The following is a 26,783-nucleotide window of genomic DNA, read 5'->3' on the forward strand; positions in this document are numbered from 1 at the left end:
TTTAAAAAGTTTATTTTTATTTACTCGTATTGATAGTTGCATATTTTTGTTGTAAGTGGTTCATATCGTAAAACAAAGCACACAATTTTTAAAAGTTTCTAGTAAACAAAAACCATTACAAGTTTACCTGCCTATTATTTTAACTAATGAAAATAAAAGGGAGAAGAATGCAACTTCTGCAGTTTCCCTGCTTGGAAATTTTCACTCACTGTGCCTGACCACATGAGAAGCTATTTACTAGCCTGCTGTAAGACTATCTCAGATTATCAAGAATATCACCAGCCAGGAGCTAAAAGGCAAAGCAAGCCATGGGCCAGCAGCACCGTTAGAACAAGGAGTTCATTTAGTAAAGCACACCCAGATTTTCTTGAGCAAGTCAACAGCGCAACAGACTTCAAGACAAAATCAATCACTATAGGAAAAAAGCACAATTCACAGGAGAATTTTGCTTCCTCCATAAACTCTTCACTTGTCTAATTTTGATGACATTAACACAGTAAAGATATTGGGTTGGATCCTACCAGCAAATTCAAGAGAGAGGATCTTGGCCAGCACCCCTCTTCACTGAAGTACTAACTGACTATAGTAGTAACCCCAAAGCACTCTCACTTAGAAGTTTCATTTAGACCAGCCAAATTCCATAGAATGAGTATAGAGTCAGACAGCCAGAAAAATAAAGCCTAACTGAAACCTTCAACTTACCCTCTGACTGGATCTACAGTCAAACCAGTTGGCATCCCAGATCCTGTTGAGGTCCCATCATTGGTAATGATTGTTTTTCGGTAGACTACTTCACTGTGAAGCTTCAGCACCTGCAAAACAGATCCAAGCTAGCTTATTTTGCTGTACCAAGTAATAAAACAAATTATTAGACAATATAAACCAACGTAGAGCCTAACTCGATACAAACAAAATACAAACCTACGTAAGCTTTATAATAATAATAATAATAATAACAACAACAACAACAACATTCAATTTATATACCGCCCTTCAGGATGACTTAACTCAGAGCAGTTTACAAAGTACGTTATTATTATCCCACCAACAAAACACCCTGTGAGGTGGGTAGGGCTGAGAGAGCTCCAAGAAGCTGTGACTTACCCAAGGTCACCCAGCTGGCTTCAAGTGGAGGAGTGGGGAATCAAACCCAGTTCTCCAGATTACAGTCCCACGCTCTTAACCACTACACCAAACTGGCTCTATACCAGAGTCAGTGTGTAAGTAATTTAGACTGACCTTACAATGTAAGTACGGCTGAAATCTTTAAAATTAATTGTGTTAGCATAGCTTAAAAATTGTGAGGAAGCTTACCTCAATGGATTGAGTTGAAGGGTTACTATAATACAGGTTTCCAGATATCCAATCTAAAGCTAGGCCAAAAGGTGCTCCGATAACTGCTGCCGGGGCAAATACAGTCCTGTTTGTCCCATCCGACTTCACTCTATGAATCTCACCCTTGGTGGGGAAAAGCATTATTTATTTACTTTATTTATAGCCGCCTTTCTCACTGAGACTGAAAGCAGATTACACAGTGTAGGACAATGCAATCAAACAGCATTGCAATAGGATTATGTAATACATAGAACAATGCAATAGAACTAAGATCACAAAAGTTAGAAACAATGCAAATAATATACATCATGAACAATGCAAAAAAATGAAATTATAAGCACAGAAACAATGCCACATGACCAAGCTAATACATACTATAAACAGCAGAATAGACGACAATCCTGTTCTCTTTATTAAAGTGTCCTTCACTCCATTATACTACAGTCTCATTTCTTTTATAGAAATGCCACTATACTGAGCCCAAACAAACAAAGCCAGCATGGCTTTCTTGTTACAAATGGTCACCAAGGAATGCTACAAACTCGGTATTTAGACCTTTGCAAATGCAAAAGAGCTATCACTATTCAAGGCAAAGGCATGAAGTAAAGCTGCCAAAGACAGTCCAATAAACAGACCTAACAGTCCAAGTTCCAAATGAGGGTACGCCACAAAAAATTAAACCAATCGGGCAACATTACTCTCTCCTCTTTCCCAAGCGTGTAACCATGAAATCAACTTTGACCTTCCTTCCTACCCATGTTGCTTGCAGAGCCTTCCCATTGCTGCTCCCTTTTCACAGTCTTGTTCGTCATGGCCCAAAAGTAGCAAAATCATTACAGCTATCAGCACTGCCCTGGTTTGACAACCCTGCCACCATGTGCCGTCAACAACACTACTTGTATCAATAGTGTAGCACAGCAGGAAATTGTTGTGTAGCGCATACTTGGAACTGGCTGGGCTGAGAGAGCAACAGAGCACTGAAATGTATTCAATCAGAATTCTAAACATTCCGCACACGTTGGATAATGCATTTTCAATGCACTTTAGCAATCGTTTAGAAGTGGATTTTTTGTTTCACGCATGAAAAATTCAGTTCCAAATGGTCTCTAAAGAGGATTGGAAGTGCATTATCCAATGTGTGCGGAATCAGCAGAACTGAGTTTTCATCTGTGAAACGAAAAATCCACTACCAAAGGATTGCTAAACTGCATTGAAAGTGCATTATCCAATGTGTGTGGAAATGGTCATACTGTGCCACCACAGATGACCAGTAAGTCACTAAAACTTACTAGGCTCAGACCTTTTTATTTCACCAGACACATAGCAAGTTAAGCAAACAAGTGTGGGAACTTATGTTTTTAAGTGTCATTTGTTGTTTTAATGTGACTTTTTAATTGATTTATACTGTTCACTATTCCGAGGGCCCTGCGCTGAACAGTGGGTTGCAAATGAAGTTAGTAATAAAATTAATTTTTAAAAAATGTAAGCCTAATATTTGGCAGCACTTGTGAGTGAGAAATTATGAAACTAAGCAAGAAATTAGCATTTCATAATAGGATTATGTTTCCCCTGTTTGCCAAGCACAAGGCTATAAAAGAGTGATGCTGAATGAGCCATATCATGCCATACCAATGGCAAGATTAGCATGCCGGGGCACTGTTTATAGTTCCCATTTCTTCCACCCATTTTAGAAAATTTAAATCTTTACTACAGACGTCGGAAACAACTGCATTACTCACTGGATTTTCAACCCAGTAGATCATCTGCTCAGAGTCATCGAAGTCAACGTCAACACCATTCTGCACTCCTGCTATTGGAACCATGGCATCATTGGTTTTCTCCGCAGGATTCAGAGAAATGCCATAAATTATGTTATCTCGTACGGCTATAAGGAAGGGCTCTTCAACTGTAAAACAACAGCATAAGCACCAGAATTTTACACTCACAAATTTGCAATGATTCCTGAAGGAGGGTATGGTTATGAAAACATTTATTATGCTAACAGAAACCAATGTATACACTTACAGCATGCTTACTAGAACAATCCAGTTCAACTACTGTTCAAGATAGTACTGAAGGACCAAGTATACATAGAATGCTGGATATCTGTGACTGGGTCCCTAGGACTGTTTTAGAGTCAAAAGGTAGCTTTGGGGAGAAGGAAGCTGATTAGGATCAGGGCCACAGCACTGGATAATGGGTGGTGGTGCTTAACTCTTACCCTCATATCCACCCTGTTCCCCCACTCAGACACCTTTGGGGCCTGTACAGTGTCTCTTTCCTTTTCTTGGCCTTAAAGCAAAATAGGGGGGCTGGAGGGAGGACACAGAGAGACTCCTGATCAGGCAAAAGGCACACGAGAAGTTACCACACACACACACACAAATTGCCTTCTCAAGTGTTGCAACCCTGTCAAGCCCTCGCCATGCTTTTTGCATTTGAAATACATGTGCAGTACATCCGGTCACAGATTCCTAACACCACATGTACCTTGATTCCAAAGAATCTCAAACACACTAAGTGATTTCTGCAGAGTCTGTCCCACTAGCAGTTTCCATGTGGCTCTCCAATTTTTGGTTTGCAAAAACCGAAGGAACCAGGAGCTACTTCCACTACAGGCTATGTTGAAAGCACCAAGGCAGCACACATCTCTCTCGCAACACTGACTTTAAGATTCCAGCTATAAGCATCACTTACATCAGTGGCCAAATTTTCAAAAGTTCTACCACCTTACACTACATGCATATAAGAGTCCCAGGCACAGTCATGGGCCCAACAGGATAAATGCTTTAAAAAGTTTCCATAAAGCTCACAGTGAAAGCGAGGAATCATAAAAATATGGCAGGATCGCATCATGTTATCAAAAGGCCGACAGCAAAGATAAAGTGAGAAAATGACACAATTTGGAAATTATAACTTTTCTGTCAACAGAGCAGTTTGTAACATTAGCTCCACCAATTAGCTGTAAAGAACGTATCAATATCCCCGTGATGGAAAGGAAATCATGCAAGCAAAATGTAACACAGCTGTTGAAAGTTTCTCTGGGCAAGCAAAACTAAACAACATCAGCAAAAATTAGAGTCAGAAATATCTGCAGGGGGGGGGGATGATCAAATTCCCATTCTTTCAAAATCTTGAATGATAATTACAGTACTTTACAATGAAGAATGTCAGCACCAATATGTAATACTTGTGTTTGCCCTCACTTGCTGTATAAAATACTTAATTGGATGCTTAAATTGCACTGAAGTCAACAGGATCAAGGCTGCGAACTGGCAAACGCCTTCCTGGGGGTAAGCCCCATTGACTAAAATGGGGCTTCCCTCCAAGGAGAGCTTGTTTAGGACTGTTCTCTTACACAGTCAGACTGGCTAAAGGGTGGCAAGTCCTAATATTCAGCAGAAGTCACAAGCCATAGCTTATGAGAAAGTTCCCCTGATGTTTGGTTCCAACCATTACAACAATATCAACAAAGGTGGTTGTTGTGGGTTTTCCGGGCTGTATTGCCGTGGTCTGAGAGACTACTGTCTTTTGGTGCTACACCTCTGAAGATGCCAGCCACAGCTGCTGGCGAAACGTCAGGAACTACAATGCCAAGACCACGGCAATACAGCCCGGAAAACCCACAACAAACATCGTTCTCCGGCCGAGAAAGCCTTCGACAGTATCAACAAAATTCAGGAGTTTTTTTCCCCTAAGCTTAGCAGAAGTGCTGGACTTGGGACTAGGGGCATCCCCGGCAATAGCTCCTTTTGTATTTTCTAATAATAATATTAACAACATTTGATTTATATACTGCCTTTCAGGATGACTTAACACCCACTCAGAGCAGTTTACAAAGTATGTTATTATTATCCCCACAACAGCAAACACCGTGTGAGGTGAGTGGGGCTGAGAGAGCTCCTAGAAGCTGTGACTGACCCAAGGTCACCCAGCTGGCTTCAAGTGGAGGAGTGCGGAATCAAACCTGGCTCTCCAGGTTAGAGTCCAGCCGCTCTTAACCACTACACCAAACTGGCTCTCAGGTAAGACTTTTATCTTTCCAGTTAGTCTTCCCACCTCTCATGCAGTTCATATTATCAGGCGAGAGAGTCCATCCTGATGGGCAGGCACAGGAATAAAACCGTGGTCCCCGTGAAGAAAGCAGGCACAGGTGGCTACAGGAGGATAAGGCACAAGAATTGGTACCTGAGATAAAAACAGAAGCACTGATCAATCAAAAGCACAGCAAACCACCTTTACACAAACTGAATAGACGTGATACAGTAAGACCAGCTCTTGAGATGAAGGGAAGAGGTGCAAGAGCCCCAATTTGTCATGCCTACCTTTCTACACACCCAATAAGACCAGAATTCAAGGCTATCTATGCCATTTCCCAAAGACAGAGATAGCACTGAACAGATGTCCTTCGGGCACCAAAGAGAGTGAGAACTGCTCCGTTTCTTAGTGTGAGAGGTGAGACGGATCAGAATTAGAGAGAAGATAGTAAATTTGGGGGAGGGAGTGTTCAAGAACAGCCACACATGGCCACACACATTACCCAATGGAAAGGGAAGGAAGTACTTGGTTAGAAAGTTGGACTGAGTAAAGGGGGGTTCCACTGGACAGTAAACAGACGAACTGGAGTGTGTAAGATAGGATGGTGAATACTTGCTTGGACCAGGACAGCAATATCTCCTGGAACTGATCGATCTGGTCACAATCAAGCACAGAATCGGTCATCCAGTTAATGACTGGAAGCCAGAGTAAAAAAGCAGACTGAAAAATGTAAAAGGGTGAGGAAACCAGCTGAAGCTTTGATGAGCAAAAAGTGGTATAGTGAAGATGGGGGGGTGGGATTGTTGCGGTCACAAGATCAAGCACAGATGCTTTTGCACTGTTTCGTTCCATCAAGAAATTTGGTTATGGATCATGCCTATAGAACATACTTCTGATTTTCTCATTCATTATTTAGACAAGAAAGCCCTGACTGGATAGCCTAGGCTAACCTGATCTTGTAAGACCTCAGAAGCTAAGCAGGGTTGACTCTGGTTAGCACTCGGATGGGAGACCACCAAGGAAGCTCAGGATCATTACACGGAAGCAGGCAGCGGCAAAACACCTCTGTCCATCTCTTGCCTTGAAAACCGCATGGGATTGTCCTAAGCTGGCTGCAACTTGATAGCATTTTATACCCATGTTGAAAGAAGATTGTCTCATTCACTGTTGTCCTGTCCAATGTACTTCCTGTACTTTAATCTACTGGCATAGCACATTAATGGAAACCTTCAAGTAACGTCTCTTTGCCCTGGATCAGTTCGATCCTCATTGCAGACAACTGCATACAAAGCGCCTTCCGTATTTGATAACAGTCAATTGGTTTGCTTCTCTGTTGCAAAATAGAGCTTGCCGTGCTTACCAGATGGCTGGTTCACGGGGTGGACTGCCACAATGCCCAGAGGCCGGTGAATATTATAAATCATAACAGTTTGATTTCTTCCATGCCACTTGTTGGCTCGAATAACGCGGTTGGTGTATTTCTCACTCCAGTACACAAAATCTTCAAAGATCGTGAGTGCATGAGGATGCTGCAATACCTAAAAGAAGGGCAAAGGGCTAGTTTCCATAGATACCATTATTGTCATCATGCTACAAATTTGGAAGCCATCATACGGCCTAAAGACCCTTCCTCACATTTAAATGGCTCTTCCTCCAACAGTAAAACCACTTAATCCCGAGGAATGCTCGCAGGACGTCTCCCAATATCCACATGAGAACTTGAAATAACAAGACAATAGAGCATAATGGAAAAACATAATCTCCACCTGCTCACTAGATCCCTTTCTTTTTTGATTTGGTAAAACAAGACAGATCATTGTTCTTTAAAATAATAGAAGTATTTGCTAAATAAAAGTTTATAATAATAATAATAACAACAACAACAACATTCGATTTATATACCACCCTTCAGGATGACTTAACACCCACTCAGAGCGGTTTACAAAGTATGCCATTATTATCCCCATAACAAACACCCTGTGAGGTGGGTGGGACTGAGAGAGCTAGAAGCTGTGACTGATCCAAGGTCACCCAGCTGGCTTCAAGTGGAGGAGTGGGGAATCAAAGCCGGTTTTACAGATTAGAGTCCCGCACTCTTAACCACTACACCAAACTGGCTCTTGTGTGGGAAAGGGCCATCTTCACACTGGCCAGTTTGAGAGGAAGCAGGAAGAAATTACCAGCAATATGGTTAACAGTTCATTCCTAAATTGCCTTCATAATGGCTCATAGGCCCCCTGAACCAGCCTGCCCAGTCTCTGAACTTCATTTTGCCTATCCCATCTCATTTACCCTGGATTTGTCACCAGGCACACCTGATTGTTTCACTCCTTCCTGTCTACACTTAACCTCTTTTGCCCCTTCTTGAGATGCACTCTGAGAATAATACTATGGTGGTGAGAAGAGGAAGTGCAGAAGAACATGAAATTTAAGGCGCCTTTAATGACATATTATGTACAATTTTTGCATCTGCCCTGTGAGAAAGAGGACCAAGCTTTTTCTTATCAGGAGCTTGTGTGAGATGTGTGATGTGACAGCTGTGTACTTATATTTTTTAATCTGTTAATTTCACCATCTAAAACAGTTTCTCTTCCATTACGGATAAAGAATATCCATAACATTTCTAATTGCATGTTTCTAAGCTTCTTCATACCTCTGATGAAATAACTTGAAGCTCATGATACCTCTGACGTCTCAATTCAGGTGCCACTCTTGGTTGATGAAGTTAAACTATGATTAACTATGTCCAGATTGACAAATGATGGTATAAGCCAGAAACTGTGGTCTGAAATGGGTTTGCTACTGATAGTTTGTGTCAAAGATGGTTTGCATGAACTCTGAATTGACAAACCACAGTTGAAATGGTTGTTCCACTCCTAGAGGCTGTTACATATAGCAATGAGCAGATGGAGGGGAAAAAAATCTATACTATGGATTGGCTTAAGATCCAGAAAAATGTTTATGTTGACTCCTGCCTCCACCTACAGCCCAAAATGCAGTCCCCCTGTCCTCCAAGAAACAACACTGTAGGGACCACTGCAGACTGCAATGGGGGTCGGGAGGGGAAAAGTTGCATTCCACAACATGTGTCCCACGTCTGAAGAAGGGAGCTCTGACTCTCAAAAGGTCACACCCTGAAAATGATCCAAAATGATCCCCAATATTCCAGGGGAAACAGGTTGAAGAGATCAGTAGGTTGCAGGGAAGCAGAGAAGTTCCATTTCATTAATGGAGGTTACTTCCATTGACAGAAAATTTCTGCTGGATTCCAACCTTTTATTTTCACTAACGTGACTACTAAAATTTACATCATGAATTTGCACAGCAGCACTGCTAAGGGAACAATGTTGCTCCAATGACTCTTTGCTCCTATACAAATGTGCCATCAGCAGCCATGTATCTCCTTCAACTTCCACTTCTCATCCTGAAAGAATCCTACAGGTGGATCAGCAGCACTGCAAGGGGTTTTAAAAGACGTGATGGTGCAGCAACACCATGGGTCTGAGAGAAGTCCAGCTGAAGTAAAGAAATGAGTTCTCTTTAGCAGCCCAAATAACCCAGCTTAGCCTGAGCTCATCAGAGCTCGGAAGCTAAGCAGGGTCGGCCATAATTAGTACTTCGAAGGGAGACCTACAAGGAAGATTGGGGTTGCTACTCAGAGGAAGGCAATGGAAAACCACCTCTGCTCATCTCTTGCCTTGAAAACCCCATGGTCCGGAGGTTGCCATGAGTCGGTTGTGACTTGACAGCACATTCTTCTTGCAACAAACTGAGCGCCTTATGCTGGATCACATATGTTGCTGCCTCAGCACCACGAAGCACACAATGCAACATTATACCACACACATTTGTATCCTACTCTGGACAATCCATTTGCCTTTTCCCCGTACCAAGTCACTTGCCACCACCTGCCGCCTCTTGTTTCCATTGTAATCACAGAAATCGATGTAATCAAGATAGGCATCAGCAAAATACAGCAATTTGTTCGGATAGTCGATGGAAAGCCCATTGGGCCAATAGATCTTGCTGGTGACAATGGCGGTTCGCAATGTGCCATCCATGCTTGCTCTTTCGATTCGAGGATTCCGACCCCAGTCTGACCAGAACATCAAGTGAACACTGTGGAAAGAAACTGCTTAAGGATCACATCAGGAGGAAAACATTCATATGCGTACAAAAGTCAGAATAGCCCATATTGTCAAAGGCTGAACATTTTCCTGTGGGGCTGAAGGCACGGCAGTTTTTGTGGTAGGCTTTACATTGCTGTAAAGGTGATCCTGAAAGCAGGCCCTGTGCACAACTTGTGACTTACTAAGCTGAATGAAACATGCCAGCCATGAATGATGGCTCATTAAACCTCGTGCTGCCTGCTGGAGACCGCAAATCTCAGTATATAGCATGTGAACTATGGCTGATTCCGCACGCGTTGGATAATGCACTTTCAATGCACTTTAGCTATCATTTGGAAGAGGATTTTTTGTTTCACACTCGAAAAATTCAGTTCCAAATGATCTCTAAAGAGGATTGGAAGTGCATTATCCAACGTGTGCAGAATCAGCCTACGTGTGGTTCAATAGGCAGGGGCCATTTAACACCCGACCAAGTCTAGGGGCCACTTGGGATGCCACAACCCACTATGAACAAAAATATCCCACTGGGGGTCATCTTGTTGCCAGCTGGTGGTGGTGTGGAAGGAGCTTGCATCCAACATGACTCTGCTCAATCCCATACCCCAACCAATCAATCCAAGGCATGGAGGTTGCCTTGGATATGGATGGGAATAACAAGGTAGGAGGCAGCAAAATGAATCAGGGCAATTGAGGTGGTTAAACAGCTCAAATCACCCCTCTTGGCAGACCACAGGCTGTGCAAACCTTGCCTGCTTGAAATTATGTAGAAAATATGCACAGCCAAATATCAGAAGCCTGATGAGACGATTAATAGGATTCCCAACAATTCCTGCAGTGTTCATGACTAGCAAGAGCACTTAGGGAGATCACAGAGTTCAGCTAATATCTAGGATTAAAATTCAGCTGGTCGTGTCATAGAATTTTGTTATTCTTTTTAGAACGTTTTAAGAGTTTATAATCTTCTGTCACGGGAAATTCCTTTTTATTTCCCAAGTCTTGTTGGGATCTTTTTTAAACCTCTGATTGTACTGGGCCATGGATGATCTGCTCACTTATTCTTCTTCTAACAAGTCACTAATCTGAAATAACTGAAAACGAATCGGCTTATAAATACAGGTTTCCAAAAGACGCAAGTAGAAACTTCTTAAGACAAAGTGACAGCAAACCTTTACTATGTGCAAAAGAAGAAAAAATCCTGCATTAGCAGAGAGTGCTTCTTCACTATTTTTAATAAATAGGTATCTGAAGATGTGAGCTGTGGCTCACAAAAGCTCATATCCTACCACTAATTTTGTTAGTCTTATAGGTGCTACAGGACTCTTGCTCTTTTCTACTGCTACTTTAATGAACAGGGTTATACTTCCCAGTGAGCCTTTCTATTCCTTGAAGCCCCTTCTCAAAATTTAGAGCCCATGGAAAGTAATAAACAAAACATATCAGCTAGTATTGGAGTACAGCAGTGATAGTCTGCTAGGCAAGCTGTTAATGCTCAAGGACACAGCCCCATTTCTAAAAATGGACTAATGAAATCTCTCTGTCTTGGAGGACACATTAGACCATGATCGTAAAGTACCTTCCCTCTTCCACCATGTCTTATGTAAATGAACTAGATACAAAAATTCTTGATGAATTTTCAAATTACATAAAGTGTATACCGAATACATACTAATCAAGGTTGAATGCTGTTTGGATACTAAATGTTCTAAATATATAAACAGTGGAAAGTGAGCTTCTTCTTCCACTCATTTCACCCAATTCTTCCTCCTTACTACAGCCCTCCATGCCAAGTGACATTTTCCTCCAGGCTACAGAATAAGCTATTTTAGAGGCCATGGGGACTGCTGGATAAAGAGAAAGGTAGGAAAAACCCAAGCTTGTGAACTCTTGGCACTGGCAGTTAGTAGGATCAAACCCGTAGTTTCCCATTATTATATCCGTACACTAAGATTTGTGCTTTCCATGCAAACCAGGGGATTTTATTCCAGTTTGAAATTCTGGTTTGTGGGTAAAGTGCCAAATCCGTAGTTTACCAGCTATTTTGGATGTAATTTGGCACTCTATGGTTATCTCCCTGTATGCAAGGGGAGGAGAAGCTCACTTCTTCAGATACCTATTTATTAAAAATAGGGAAGAAGCACTCTCTGCTAATGCAAGGATCATTTATTTATTTATTTTATTCGATTTATATTCTGCCCTCCCTGCATCAGCAGGCTTAGGGCAGACTACAACCACATCATGCATGTGAGCCAAAGATTTCCTCTTGGCTTCTTATTCTTAAAGAAGCAAGCCGTGATTTGCCATGACACCTGGACTATGCCGAGAGCACCACTATGCACTTTCTGCTTGCTGCACTGGCCATTATAAAGGAAGAAGCATCCTATCTACCAACATGACACCAGCAACTACATTTTGGTAACCAAAGTTACAAAGAAAAGGAAGAGATAAACCTTACTCTGTCCTGGGATCTAGCACAAGCCCCCTTGGGTTTGTTATATTTTCACTGATCAGAACAGTTCTGTGGCTTCCATCAAGCCTGGAGACTTCAATTGTTTCCAGAACAAAGTCTGTCCAATACAGATTACGGCCTACCCAATCCACTGCTATGCTTTCTGTTACAGTGACACCGCTGTCAAACACCTGCCAAAAAGAGAAAACTGTTACTTTTGCAATTCTTTACAGCTACAAAACTCTCCAAAAGAAGCTGTGGTATTATTTACTATATAGGGAATATAATGCATTATGTATTTTTAGCTGATGCTCTTAATACAGGGCAGAAATCTATAAAATAATAGGCTGTGTGTACAACTGCTGAATTACTAATAACAACAACAAAACAACTTTCGATTTATACACCACCCTTCAGGACAACTTAATGCCCACTCAGAGCAGTTTACAAAGTATGTCATTATTATCACCACAACAATCACTCTGCAAGGTGGGTGGGACTGAGAGAGCTCTGGTAGAGCTGTGAGTGACCCAAGGTCACCCAGCTGGCTTCAAGTGGAAGAGTGGGGAATCAAACCCGGTTCTCCAGATTAGAGTCCCATTGCTCTTAACCACTACACCAAATTGGCTCTCAGATCTAATGTCCGTAATATAAATGATTCACACACACAAATAAATGGACACATGGCTGCTACCTTATCATGATTACAAAATACAACAAAATAAGACCACTAGTGAAAACAACACTAATGCAGAGATCAGTCCATTCTATTATGGGAATATGGAAGAGGTACACAGAGAGGGATTCATTCAGGGCATAACGGAGCCCTGTTTCTCACCGTCACTTCCCACAGTATGCACTGTGTGGTATGTACATTGGCAATATGACCAGACTAAGTTTAGGCATGTTCACACCTCCTACATCCCTGTCCCAGCCTTACCACTCCAACAGATCAAAGAGTATGTGCTATTCAATTCTGCCTTAAATAAGAGACTTACTACTTTTCTGTCTGTCCCGTTTTGGTATGCAGTCCAAATTTTGTCCTGAGTTATATCAGACCAAAAGATTCGATCAGTCACCGAATCAAAATCAATAGCTACAATGTTCCTCCCATCACGAACCAAAGAATAAATGTGTTGTGCGTGAGAAGTGATGTTGTCCGCGACAATCTGGTTACGGCTTGCTACTAACAAGAGAAGATTCCCAGACTCTGCAAAAAAAGGGCAAGCGGAAATAATAAATCAGAACTAGCAATTAAATTCAGAATCCATAACTCAAATGCTTTCATAAAATGTCTAATACATATCAGAAAGAGGCTCTGTTTCTGAAAACAGGAATCAGATATTCCATTCCTGTAATACCCCTCTAAGGGAAATAGGATAGAGATGTTATACAAGCTATCGTTCTCCTTGAACAGCATGCATGCTTTGCCTTCTAGATGCAATGCAAAGAGTTTGACACCCCATGGCATAGTGCTGTAATCCACGTGGAGAGAAAGGGGAAGCTAGTAATTGAAGACGTTTCATCTCTGTACAAATTCATTGCAACAACAGCGTGGCATTTTTAACAAACTGGTTAAACTGCAAATCCCAAGTGACCAGACAAAACATGCAATCCTGGTAATTCCATCTCTATTCTATACCCTTTTAAATATATATATATATATATATATATATTAACATGTTTGGATGAACGTGCAAAGAACTGCAGTTACTAACCTGCTCCCTAACTAACATTCCATTAACTTACAATGGACAGTATTTTACCAAGTAAAAGGCAACATAAGACACGGAACAGAAGACATTACCATCGGTCTATGTAGCTCAGTCTTGTCTTTCATGCCTGCTGCAAAGACTTTCTAAAGCCTCAGAAAGAAAGCCATCACCACCCCATCTCCCACTTGAGATTTTTAAAAATTCGGAAATACCCCTGATTGAACTTAGGACCTTCTGCAAGTAAAAACAATATGTGCTGCTCTCCTTCTGTATGTCTATCCTTTGATATTCCTTACCTGCAACTTTGCAAGTCCTCTGATTGGATTCTAGCACATAGCCTTCATCACAGTGACACCTGAAGGATCCTCTTTCGTTGTGACAGTATTGGCTGCAAAATCCTGGAGGGTCACATTCGTTGATATCTTCACACGTCTTGGAGTCATTGGCAAGCTGGTATCCAAACGGGCAGGAACACTGGGCTCCAAAGGGCCCTTGAATGCATTCGTGTGTGCAACCTGCATTATTATCAGAACAAGTCTCTTGGTCTGTGAATAAACCAAAGAGGGGCATCAGTTAATGATGATCAAAACTTTTGCCTCCCTTAAAAAATAAAAAATGCAACGATAAATGCTAAGTAATAGGTCCTGTTCTACTTTACACTTAGGCTGACTGTAAAATATGTTATGAATAAAAGGATTGCATATTGATCTGTATATTACATAACTAACATGTTTTAGGTAACTTGTTAGGCAGGCAGGCTTATGGCTGGTATGCAACGCTGTGTAATTTGTGAGTTTTCACTGCTTGGATGTTGGCTTCTGTTTGGCATTAGGTGCAGACGTTCTTTAAAAGTTTTGAAACGTATCATTTGCTGAAAGACATTTCAGCTGTGGTTCGGTATCAGCAACTGGCACACTGAAGAAACTCGTCAACAGCAAGTCATATTGTTGTCCTCAGCTTGAAAAAAAACCTGCCTGGATCTTACCAGTTCAGCAACATTTCAAGCTTTCTCCAACCTAAGGGGCTTTTCCTCTTAAATTGGTGGAAGGATTCAAACTCTACTGAACAGACTGGTAGGATCCAGGCTACTGGGAAAGAGCCAAAGCTTTCACAAATGAAGCGAGTTCACAGGAGCAATTTTTATCATTCTTCCCCCCAGTACCACTCCCTCCTCCTAAAAACATACTGCTGCTCAGCTTCAGAATAATATGTGGCATGGAGGAGACAGCTGCAGCCTGAAGAAGGAATCAGCCAAAATTCTCCTCTCCCTAGTCATTCTGCAGCCCCCCACATTTCATAGTATCCTTGAAGGCTCCTGGACCCTCCGTAGTGGCTTCGGGGAGAAAGATGTTCTAGTAACTTGTTCCATTCAATGGATGGCTTAGATCCAGCCCATTCCTTCCACACACAAACCATGGGGAACAATCTGAGGAAAATTAGAAGTTGTGCCTACTAGCCAGTAAATTTGACAACCAAACAGAGTGAATAAATGACATGGATACCACACATGAATCACAGTCTTTCATAATACTTTCAAACAGACATAAGTAATTATATATCGTAAGTTGAAACACTCTAGAACTCCCTTCCCTTCACAATAACCTCAGTCAATGTTGCTGGTTCACAAAAACAAACCTGAGTAAATCAGTCTCTGACACCGTGTTAGGGATCCCTGTTTCTGCAAACAAGCCCTAGGGTTTTTTTTTTAACAAATGTGATTTGAAATTTTGCATCACAACATGCATCCAATATGGTTTATGATCATACCTGGCTGAGGTTCATCTGAGAATGTGCATTGATTAGAAAAAAGGAGGAAAGAAAGAAAGAAGTTAGACTTAAGTGAATCAACACCGATAGTAATCAACACAAATACCATTTCAGGTCTCTCATAAATTTTAAGATTAAAATCAGGTAAAAGTTAGAAATATTGAAGAAAATATTAAAGACTGAATGAAATTGAATTTTAAATTGAAAGCAGCTCTTGATTACGTTCCAGTCTTAAATCACACATTGAAAATGGCATAAGCGTGTAAGTTCAAAATTTAACATAGTGATCTGAAACACAGCATTCAAATCATACATGTATTGAATGAATTCATTAAAATGGCTTTTCGCAATTTGCAAAAGATTTTAACATATCAGCAGATTCATTATCACTTTTTGGCCACAAAGATTACCAAACCACAGGATTTGGAACTGATGGCTTCTATTGCATACTACATTTCATTTTCTCTTTTAATTTGCTTTTATGCTTCAGAGAATATCAAGTGGCATACATGTGTCTTCCCATTTTATCCTGACAATAATCCTGTGAGGTAGGTTAAGTCTGAAACTTTCTGACTGGTTTGAATTGAGGTTTCTCTGGCCTATACTACCACAATGCTCAGGGTTTTATTTATTTATTTGGATATTTACACTCTGCTTTTCTTCCCAATGGGGACCCAACACGGCATACAACATCATGCTCCCATGCGCTATTTTTTCCCTCAAAACTGCCTGTGAGGTAGATTAGCCTCAAAGTTTCTGTGGCATCATGGGGATGCAAATCTGGGTTTCACAAATCCAAGACCGACACCTTTACCAGCAGTACATCAGGCTGACTCTTCTAGGCCTTCAAGCGTAATAAACAGAAACTTACTGCAGAGAGGTGATTCGTCAGCTCCATTAGGACAATCTGCAAGATTGTCGCACACTTTGCTCAGATTCACACAAATGCTGTGGCCTGGGCATTGCCACTGCCAGCTGGGACACCGGAAAGGTGGAGTGGGGCAGTCCCTCTCATCACTCATATCCCTGCAGTCATTGTCACCATCACAGATCCAGGCCCGATAGATGCAGTTTCCATTATCACAGCGGAAAAGAGATGGAGGGCAAGTCCTGGGTGGACATCTGTGGTGCTCATCTGAGCTATCCACACAGTCAGGGTGTCCATCACATTCCCAGGTAGCAGGGATACAGTTCCCATCTGACTGACACTGGAATTCGTTCTGGTGACACATCCCAGGAGGCCTTGTGGCTGCAACAAGAGTATCAAGTATACAGGTTAGAATTAGCATGTAGATAAAACATGGTTAATCAAATGAATCTCCAGTATGATTGTCTGCAAAGCTTTAGAAGTTAACCAGGGGGAGGGGCTGTGATAAATTATATAGGAAAATCTGATTTCTCCTCTCCCTGTCCTCCAGCTCCACCACTGCCTTCTTTGTGTTGCCTCCCCTCTCCTCATCCACTTTTCCCCATCATTTCTCTGCCATCAGCACATTTTTTTCTCCTATGGCAAGCCAAAATGGTGTTTGAGCTCCAGTGCAGATGTCACTGTTAAGTATTTGTGAGGAGGGTTACTCTCAATTATTTCCTTTTTTAACACAGATTTGTCTGCAAACCCAGGGGTTCTCCTAGATTTGTAGAACCCTGTTATCGTAGTTGTGGCTGGCCTTGTTGCACAGATTTGACCATCCACATGGGGGCCGTCCTTTGTAATTAGATAAACAGATAAGAACTGCAATAGGGCCAGGCTTGACAGAACAGAGTATCTTTCTGCTGCAAGAAAACATCAAAAATGCCATTTAGTATCAGTGGAATGACTATTTTAACTATCCTCATAAAAAGATCGCTTAATACTTATTGCTCTTTAATACAGAAGCTTGCTCATACTAAAATGCAGGCATACAGCATGCTGCCATTTTCACATTTGTTCAAATATTCTCTGTGTGTGTGTCCTTAGTTTCCATCAATATTTCAAGTAACAGCTTATCTTTTTAATACTTGGAATCTAATGTAGATCCCATTTAAGTCTATGGAGGAATTGCTTTTAACATATCTTGTAGTTGAAAAAGTGACAAAACGGCACAATTGGTTCAGCGAAGAAAAATCCTAATTCAGATTTAGATTCACAAGAGGTGCAAGTAAATCCCAGCATGGTGGTGCCACCCACCAATGTGTTTCCTTATTCTCTAAAGCAAAGAACCAGTCCTGGCTTTCCTACACCTCACCAGAGCAAGAGGTGCTTCAGAAGAGGCCAGAAGTCACCAGGGAGCACCCATTCAGAAACAGCTATTTCCAGGGCTTTTTTTCAGCTGGAACACGGTGGAACGGAGTTCCGGAACTTCTTGAAAATAGTCACATGGCTGGTGGCCCCGCCCCCTGATCTCCAGACAGAGGGGAGTTTAGATTGCTGTTACAAGCAATCTAAACTCTGGAGATCAGGGGGCGGGGCCAGCAGCCATGTGACCATTTTCTCTGCGGGCAACCCACTGAGTTCCACCACCTCTTTTCCCAGAAAAAAAGCCCTGGCTATTTCCATCATGATATTTGGTTTGGAACCACTTGTGATTTTTTGAGAATGGTTCCAATTCCCATGGCGTCCATTTTGTGGTGGCACCCACTAACTGTTCTAAAAATTCCCCACAGAAGGTTGGGGATCCCAGATTTATCCAATAACATACTGTGACTGGAAAAGACAGACTTTTTTACTCTTGTTCCTATCTAGCGGAGACTACTTTGGAAAGATCAATTTGAGTTTTTGCACACACAAAAATCATTTTGTTTGCAGATGGTGTTTTCAACCCTCAGAGTTAGATAATAAAACAATACCTTTTCTATTTATATTGTGTACTTACGACAATCCGCCTCATCTGAGTGATCGCTGCAGTCATAGACACCATCACACTGGTAGTAATTACTGATGCACTGGTCGCCGCTCGCACATTTAAAATCAGTGGAACTACAGTTGTATACTGCAATTTTAAAAACAGTAAAATTCTAATCAACTTCTTAAGAGATACACTACAGTGTGAGAACATGGTATGCAGTTATTTTAAAAAATTAAAATTTTAGATAGCAAGGAAAACCTTCTACAGTAGCTGAAAACATATATAAAGTTATGGTATAAATCTAAAAGATACGTAAATCTCATGCTCTCCCAATGACTTCAGTTTTTTGGAATGAAAAAATGACCACCCTTGAAAAATCTAATATAATAAAAATCTAATATAATAAATTGATAGCGATATAATTTTTATAGAACTTTAAGATGAGGTGCAGTAATAACTCATCTAATGAAGGGCTTAAATCCTCCTGTTTCCAGTTTCCATATATTAGATTTGTGGAAACTGAATTACTAAGGAAATATAAGGAGGTTAGAGCTAAAGCATGGCTTGAAGTGCTAATAAGTAGTGGTTCTTTTAAGGGTTGTATATTGGGGTTCTATAAATTATTGATGAAAATGGGAGATCTAATCTTAGATATGCTGAAAATTGGAATAAAATATTGTATTTAGAATTACCAAAAGACACATGTGTATCAAACATTTATTGTCAGCTAACTTAAGAGAAAACTTTGTGAAAACTGTGTACTGCTGGTATCCAACACCCTACTTATTATCAAGACAATAAGTAGGATATTGGATACCTGGAGTTACACTGGTGATGTTGTTCAAGCCAGGCAAATTTATAACATGTTCTTTGGAGTCGTTTTGGTACCAGCATCTTTTTGGTACCAAATATTTTTATAGATTTTTGAATAAATGTCATAATTTATAACTTGACCCTGTGGTTGCTTTATTGTGTTATGTTAAAGATTGTGTACCTCCCTCAGACAGAAAGCTTAACATGAGTTGTTAACAGCTGCAAAACAATAGGTAACATCATCTTGGAAATCCTCTGTAGTTCTCGATATTATATTGCTCTCATGTCTAAGATGATATATCAAAGTACTTGCATAAATTAAGAATATTTAAGAGCTGATAAGTTTACAGAAAGAGGGGCTTTGTTACAATAAACTTAGTAATAGTTTCTCCTCTTTTGTATTTTTTAAAACTTTGTAATGAGTGCTTCCCTCCCATTTTTCCCTTTCCCTTTTCTCTTGTTAACAATAAAAAATAAACATGAATCTTTCTGCAGAATATGACAAGAAGATTCCCTATAGTGAAAAGATCAAGCAACAGCCAGTCATATTCCTTTTCCCTTCAGACTGTATAGCAACTGCCACACACAGAGAGGAATTCTGATTCAGCACAGTTTTCATATCTAAACAATCAATAGGTAAATATAGTATTATTTATTAGTATCTATGCATATTCAGTCCTACCTTACAGGTTCAGTACCTATAACACTATTCATTTTTCTCACCACTTTTTTTTAACTCCTTGAGAGTTATGTTACTTTTATTCCCATTTTTCAAAGGCTGAAAACTAGGTGGTTTTGCTGGAAACCATGAACTGAATTCATAACTGAACCTATGAACCCATATCTCTTAGGTCTAGGACAATGAAATTCCACCTTTCAAGGCCTAGGAGTCACCTTTAACCCCTAAGCCGTAGCATGGGACCCACTAAGCTGCAAGCATGTGACATCACAGACATGTGACAAGAAGAGAGGAAGCAAGAGTTAAACTCCCAGAAGCATCAAGGCTGGAACAGTGGGCAGCAAACCAAGCAAGCAGGGACAGGAGACAGCTGTCAAGCACCCGAAAATGTACCACAGCAAGAAATGAGCTGTTTTTCTCAACATGCATGCAAAGGCAGACAAGCAGGGCTCATTTCAAAGGGGAACGCACGGGAACGCAGTTCCGGCAGTTCCCCAAAGGGGTCACATGTGAGGTGGCCGACCCATCTGACTCTCGGCCATTTTGGGCCTGTTTCATCCAGGATTGGGGCCCAAACGGCCCAGATCGGGCCTCTGGGTGGTGGATCACTTTTCTGCTCAGCAGTGGCTGATCTTGACCATTTTGGGCCCCTTTTCGGCCATTTTCAGCCCCTTTTTGCCATTTTGGGCCAAATTTCTGCCCTGAATGGCCAGGATTGGGTCCAAAACAGCAAGGATAGGTGATGTCAGGGGGTGTGGCATATGCAAATCAGTTATGCCAATGACGCATTTCTGGTGATGCCAAGGGGCATGGCATATGCTAATGAGTTCCTCCAGCTCTTTTTCTACGAAACGGCCCCTGCAGACAAGGAATTCTATGTAAGCACACCTGCAGCAGATCCTTTGAAAAAGAAGACAAAAAATGGTTGTTCAGCAGGGACTCCACAATGCATGAGTTAAAAACCACTGATCTAGAGGACAGGGTTTTCGCTGTGATGGTGGCTCATTGTGGAATGTTCATCCTAGACATATTTAACTACCAATATCATTGCTACCTTTTAGAAACCAGACAAAGTCAGCTGTGTTTGCTGGAGCTTTTCCTAGCAATTAGTCTGTTTTCATTGGTCATCCTTATTTCCTATCATTTAGGCTGCTATTCTATATTTGATAGTCTGTATTGTTTTAACTTATAGTTGTATAGTTAAATTATAGTTGCGAGCTCCCTTTAAGACCAAGGACCGTGAGACAAATATTTCAAATTAATAAATAAATCTATCTAACACTACTTATGTAGCCTTATTACAGGTACTGGTTACCCTCCACTTCTTTTCTAAATGTAGAATGTAAATAAAATAAATAATGGTTATAGTTATGTGGCTGAGACAGCAGAGGCTAGGCAAAATCAGCGTAAAGGCCTCTCCGCAGAGTTTATTTATCTGGAGTGCGGGAGGGGGAGGGAATGACACTTAACTGCAATCTTGTTCATCTGCTCCATCAACGCAGTCCCTGTCCCCGTCACAGACATAAAACGGATCAATGCACCGATGGTCCGGGCACTGAAACTGACCAGGTTCACAAGTTTCCGTGAAAGCTATAAAGACAAAAAGAATAGTCCGCATTAAAATACTGTCTCCTTTGTTTTACATTGGATTAATATGTCATGCAGACTATTACAGGCCAGAGCTTCTTAAGTGTATAACAGCAAAGAAACAAAAGAATCCACCTTAAGGATCCTTGCAGTGGAATCCTATGCAGAGTTACGCCAACCTCCAGTGGGCTTAGACTGGAGTAAAGCAAATGTTAAAAAAAGAAATAATAAATAAAGGTCTAAGATGAATACCTTCAGGATCAAGGGTGAAAAAGCAAAATCCCAATAAGACAAAACAGCATACTTACTGCAATTCTTTTCATCTGATCCATCGCCACAGTCGTTGTCTGTATCACACAACCACATTCTGGGAATACACTTGCTGTTATCACAAGTGAACAAGGCCGTAGGGCATGAAGCAGGACCCTGTGTGGGGCAGTGCACTTCATCACTGCCATCAAGACAGTCACTATGCTTATCACATCGCCACCGGCTGGGAATGCACTGGCCGTTTCTACACGTAAAGGCTGACGTGGCACAAGAATTGTCTGAGCAAGAAATAAAATGAGATGTTTGTTTATGCATTACTCCAAAGAACAACCTTCCTTGCAGATTATACTAAGAGTTTTTAACTACTGTAATTTTATCATCGTGATTTAAATGTTATTTAAGGCATGCCCCATTTTCTCTGGATTTATGTGTCACAAATCAGCAATTTTTTGAAGGCTGGAGGGGTATCCTACAGGTTATGCAAGAATCTATACCACCCAGGCCCACAAGGGAAGTTCCACAGCTTCATTAGAGAAGGAATTCTATGCATGCCCTTTGGAGGCCCTTGCAACAGAGTCCCTTTGGAGGCCCTTGCAACCTGCCCTTGCAACAGAGTCCCAGCATTCAAGAGTATAAATGAGACTAATGTATGCATTAGAGTATAAATGAGACTCTAGAGCAAATGTTAATATCCAAAAGTGTCACCAGCAGATGTTAATTCCAGTGGATGCCTATCCAGTAGAATCTATCATCCATACAACCTGATCAAACCTCTTCACATTTTCTACACGTAAGCCATAATCACTCCAAAAGCCATCTTAGGAATGCAAAACGTTTATAGTTCCATTGGCTCCAGAAAAGCCCATTTCAAGGAGCAACATTATAGATAACAAGCTTAAGCACTTCGAAACTTCAAGGAAAAGCATCTGTTATTGCAATTAGGTATTTTCCAGGGGGGGAGGCAGATTAAGTTGTGATTTTGTGGGGTGTAAGCATTACTTACTTAGGGATCCACAGTTCTGTTCATCACTGTTGTCGTGGCAATCATCCACACCATCACACTGATAGTACCTGGGTACACACCTCCCGTTGCCACAGGAAAAGGAATACGAACCACATTGTAATGTGGGAGGCTCATTGGATGGATCTTCAATGCAGGTCAGCTGATTAGAACCCAACTTCATTCCATAGGGACAACCACAAACCCTCTGAAAATTAGGAACCGGGAAGCAGAAGTGGCTGCAGTCTCCATTTGGATTTGTGGCTCTGTTACAGTAATTCGTGCCTGCAAAAATACCAACAAGCATTCATTAGCCATTACATTTTCAGTTCAAAGAAACTATTAAAATACGCTCTCCTTTTCAAAGGCGTTTTATAAATTGTGGAAAAATGATGACGCTCTGTAACATCAAAAAAATTACCACATATAGTGCCATCTCTTGCCCCAAAAACATATTCCACAATATACTTTTTAGTCTTCAGGGTGCCACTCTGAGACTTACAGTGAAATCCTAAGCAGAGTTACTCCAGTCTAAGCCCACTGAAATCAATGAGCTTAGACTGGAGTAACTCTGTTTAGGATTTAACTGTTAATATATTGGATCCTCTGCACAGCTAGCATAAAGTGCTTGTGGAAGTAGGGCCGATTCCAGACGGCCCTCTGCAATCCGAAACATCGCGCGTTGTCGCGCGTCGTCGCACAGAAAACGTGAAATATTGCGTTTTCCGCGCGACGACGCGCGACGTTTCGGATTGCAGAGGGCCGTCTGGAATCGGCCCAGGTTTTCCTCACATTTTCCTTCCCTCACTTGTGACCCTTGGAAAGGGGAAAGTATGCTACATTGCCTCTCTTGTCTGTTTCTCCAAAGGTGCTTTCACTGGAGAAAGAGGTTCTATTAAGGGAAAAGGCAGAGAGGGGCATTTCATTCCCTTTCCCCCATCTCAACACAGCCGCACACGTTGTCAGGCTTTACATCCACATGGATCCCTCAAGTCTCAGCATCAGTTTTCTGACGTTCACAGGCGGTTGCTGGAGAGGAAAGATTAACTCCTGCCAGCACCTTATACTGGAACTGAATAAGAGAGAATCTTTTTCAGTTATGGTCTAACATGGCCATTTGGAAACTGTGAAAGGCATTACATCAAAATTAAGGACATGATCCAACCATGATTAATGGTATGATTATTTGCTTACCTCAATCTCCTGCTTAGCTTTGGCTGGATCCTTTCCCAAAAGCATAATAGCACCTTTCAATATTTGAACTAGATTCTCACTATCAGCCTTTCAGCATAATTTACTTTTTATTTAAGCTAAAGAACTTGAATTTATCTAGTCTAATCTATGCTTGAATTGTCTCTGATCTGTGACAAAACTACTCTGCAAATGAACTCTTATACTAGCATGAATCAGACAGACAGAAAAAGGTAACAAAACTGACAATATAAGATGTACCCTCTGTCATGAATGAAGCAGAGAAGATGTGGGGGGGGGCGGGGGAGAGGTGGAGATGACATATATATGGTGATGAGGTATCAACTGAAGTCACAGGGAATGAATCCAGGCTGGAAACCAGCCTCTCTATGGATTACTTTACAGCCAAGAATACAAAACAACAGACTCTCTTTGATATGTTAACACCTTGCAATTGGGCAAGCTTGGCTGGCCAGCTGTTGCAACACTCTGTATCAGGCATCTGACGAAGGCAACTGTCTCTGTATCAGGCATCTGACGAAGAGAACTGTGATTCTTGAAAGCTTATGCTACAATAAAATTGGTTAGTCTTAAAGGTGCTACTGGACTCTTTTTGATTTTGCTACCACAGACTAACACGGCTAACTCCTCTGCATCTGTTGCAACACTGAATCCCAATCTCAGATTGCTTAATGACACACACGCACACACACACACACAGACAGAGACATGGTGGCAAGCAACCAAAGAGAGACTCCAGCGCCCTGCTTCACAGGAGCGTTGGCGGGGAAAAGCGAACATTTTCCAAACTCAATCTTACAACCGGGGCTGTGTGCCAGTAAGAGAGAGCACTTCTCTACTTGTTTGGCTGTTGCCCCTTTTTAAAATATATCGTGACAGCCAGTGTTAGCTGTCACTTATTTTTAATTTGTGGTGCCATCCTTTTGTGCTGGGGAAAAGATAAGAAGGGAGAACTGAGTGAGGAGACCTCTGAGGTAAACTGCCTCTTTAGGTTGAATGTAATAAGGTAATAAAACCCCCACACTCTGGCCTCTCCTTTCCTTCTGTGTACTCCAGCTGCTACAATATCAATAAAAAGGGGGAACACAAGCTTTGTGTTCCCTAAACAGGTTGTAGTTGTGACTCTAATCATGTGGTACTTGATACTGAGGTAACTATTTTGACTGTACAAATAGCACACAATTGGAATAGAATAACTAACGATTTATTTACAGGAAATAATTTGTAGAAATATTTAAAGATATAGTGTGGAATGAACAATAAGCACAAATTTACAACTGACTCAGAACTTCACTTCCCAGAGTTTTTTTTCCTCCACTGGGAGGTTACTAGTTGAACCTCAGCCTAAGCTGAATCACACAGACAAAGTGCAGGGAAGTGCTTTTTCACTCTTTAATGGTACCAAAACACCTGAGCACAATATCACATTTGGTTCTCCACACCAAGACTTTAAGGCTTTCATCTGTTTTTAAAAACAAACTCTAATTTCTGCTTAATCTTCCTAATCTTCAAAATAAACTAGTAAGAAGTCCTGTACTGGGGAGTCCTGTACTGTGTAATAATCTTTCATTGTTTTATTGCTCCAGTCTCTAGCAGTGGTCTTCAGCCTTTCCAGAATCCTAAGTGTGTGGCATCATGGCTATGTGACAGGAACAGAATCAAGCAGAGTTATAACCTTGCCATTATCAATGACCTGGGCAGCCGACCAAGAGAAATGGAAGCTAACTACTAGGAGATATATCATAGCTAGGAACAAGATGAGCTGTTACAATGAGCCACTGTGTTACTGTGAACCGCTGATGCTATACCTTCATGTCATATTGCCAATGCCATAAATTGCCTTGCTTTCACAGGCCCACTGAAGCCGCAGGTGCCTTATCTAAATGCTTTGAAGCTCCCAGAGCTTCTGGCCTTGTAAACTGTTCATTCTCATGAATCACTAAATTTCAACTTATGCTTTCTTAGTGTCTAGACTTGATACGTAAACTATGCGAAGAGTACTCAAGACTGCTCTGCGCCAAAAGTTATGTTTTACTGCTAGGAGGGGGGATGAGTAATTGTGCTCTATAAGAAGAATGGTTTTCACACGTTTAGGTATTCCTCTCTACTTGCTTGTCTGCTTGCAGTCCTATGGACATATCTGTGGATTTGATTTGATTCCTGAATAAAGCCTTTCAACCAAGATCGTGGATTTCTTGCTGTGAGGGTACAGGGCGCCTATCTGCCATAGCCTGTCACCCACAGACTGACAGAGGGTCAGAGCCATCTTGGAATCCTCTTCACCACTGCGTGAGAACTTGCCTCATCCTCCTGCTGCTCTCCTCAGCATGCATGCCTAGAAGGGCAGGAGGCTCAGTCCCCTCGCTTTCCATTCAAGTACACTAACAGCAAATCCTTGTCAAAAAAACCCCCAGCAAAAATATATGGGGGGGGGGCTTTATGGGGACTCTCAATTCAGCTCATAAATCCAAGACCTGCTCAGAGTACCACCCCATGGGATGAAGACTGCCACCACACCAGTCTCAAGATTTATCAGTTGACAGTAACACATCTTAATACACACAGTGATATTCTTCTACAAAAGACTGAATTATTGGCCAGGTAGGAAACAGTAGGTCACGCTTCCCAAATCTGCCAAGGAGTTTCACTCCAAATTGAAAGTTAGTTCCCCTGAAAAAGGATCAAAAGGAATTTAAAATGCAATCCTGGGGCAAATCAGAATGTTTTAATCTGCATATCTGAATGCAAGTATACCTGAATAACTTACCTATTTGAGCATGAGCATTATACGCCTTCACGTGCATAATATTATAGATTCCCCTCCTAATGACAGTCATTTCTCCTCCATCAGTCTTTCGCACTCGTACTATTCCACCAAGCCTCCAATCGGTGAAGTATGCATAACCTGCAAAAAAAAAAAATTCCCACACGCAAATTGTAACATTTAGCAGAGGTCGGTATTCTAC

The 26,783-nt window shown here is 41.3% G+C and overlaps 1 protein-coding gene across 1 annotated transcript in view; it reads right to left on the minus strand.

Moving 5' to 3' along the window:
• LRP2 (LDL receptor related protein 2) overlaps nucleotides 1-26,783 on the minus strand; it is a 175,606-nt gene that overhangs the window by 74,986 nt on the left and 73,837 nt on the right. Inside the window, exons 20-34 of the mRNA XM_054971732.1 lie at nucleotides 26,585-26,722; nucleotides 22,609-22,890; nucleotides 21,644-21,883; nucleotides 21,219-21,338; nucleotides 18,284-18,400; nucleotides 16,303-16,680; nucleotides 13,961-14,209; nucleotides 12,948-13,159; nucleotides 11,956-12,140; nucleotides 9,264-9,492; nucleotides 6,734-6,911; nucleotides 5,395-5,523; nucleotides 3,075-3,241; nucleotides 1,315-1,458; nucleotides 703-812 (exon numbers count right to left, since the gene is read on the minus strand). Of these exons, the coding sequence (XP_054827707.1) occupies nucleotides 703-812; nucleotides 1,315-1,458; nucleotides 3,075-3,241; nucleotides 5,395-5,523; nucleotides 6,734-6,911; nucleotides 9,264-9,492; nucleotides 11,956-12,140; nucleotides 12,948-13,159; nucleotides 13,961-14,209; nucleotides 16,303-16,680; nucleotides 18,284-18,400; nucleotides 21,219-21,338; nucleotides 21,644-21,883; nucleotides 22,609-22,890; nucleotides 26,585-26,722 (2,878 nt within the window). The remainder of the gene's footprint in view (nucleotides 1-702; nucleotides 813-1,314; nucleotides 1,459-3,074; nucleotides 3,242-5,394; nucleotides 5,524-6,733; nucleotides 6,912-9,263; nucleotides 9,493-11,955; nucleotides 12,141-12,947; nucleotides 13,160-13,960; nucleotides 14,210-16,302; nucleotides 16,681-18,283; nucleotides 18,401-21,218; nucleotides 21,339-21,643; nucleotides 21,884-22,608; nucleotides 22,891-26,584; nucleotides 26,723-26,783) is intronic.

Source organism: Eublepharis macularius, chromosome 2, assembly GCF_028583425.1.
Source record: "Eublepharis macularius isolate TG4126 chromosome 2, MPM_Emac_v1.0, whole genome shotgun sequence".
Classification (NCBI taxonomy): domain Eukaryota; kingdom Metazoa; phylum Chordata; class Lepidosauria; order Squamata; family Eublepharidae; genus Eublepharis; species Eublepharis macularius.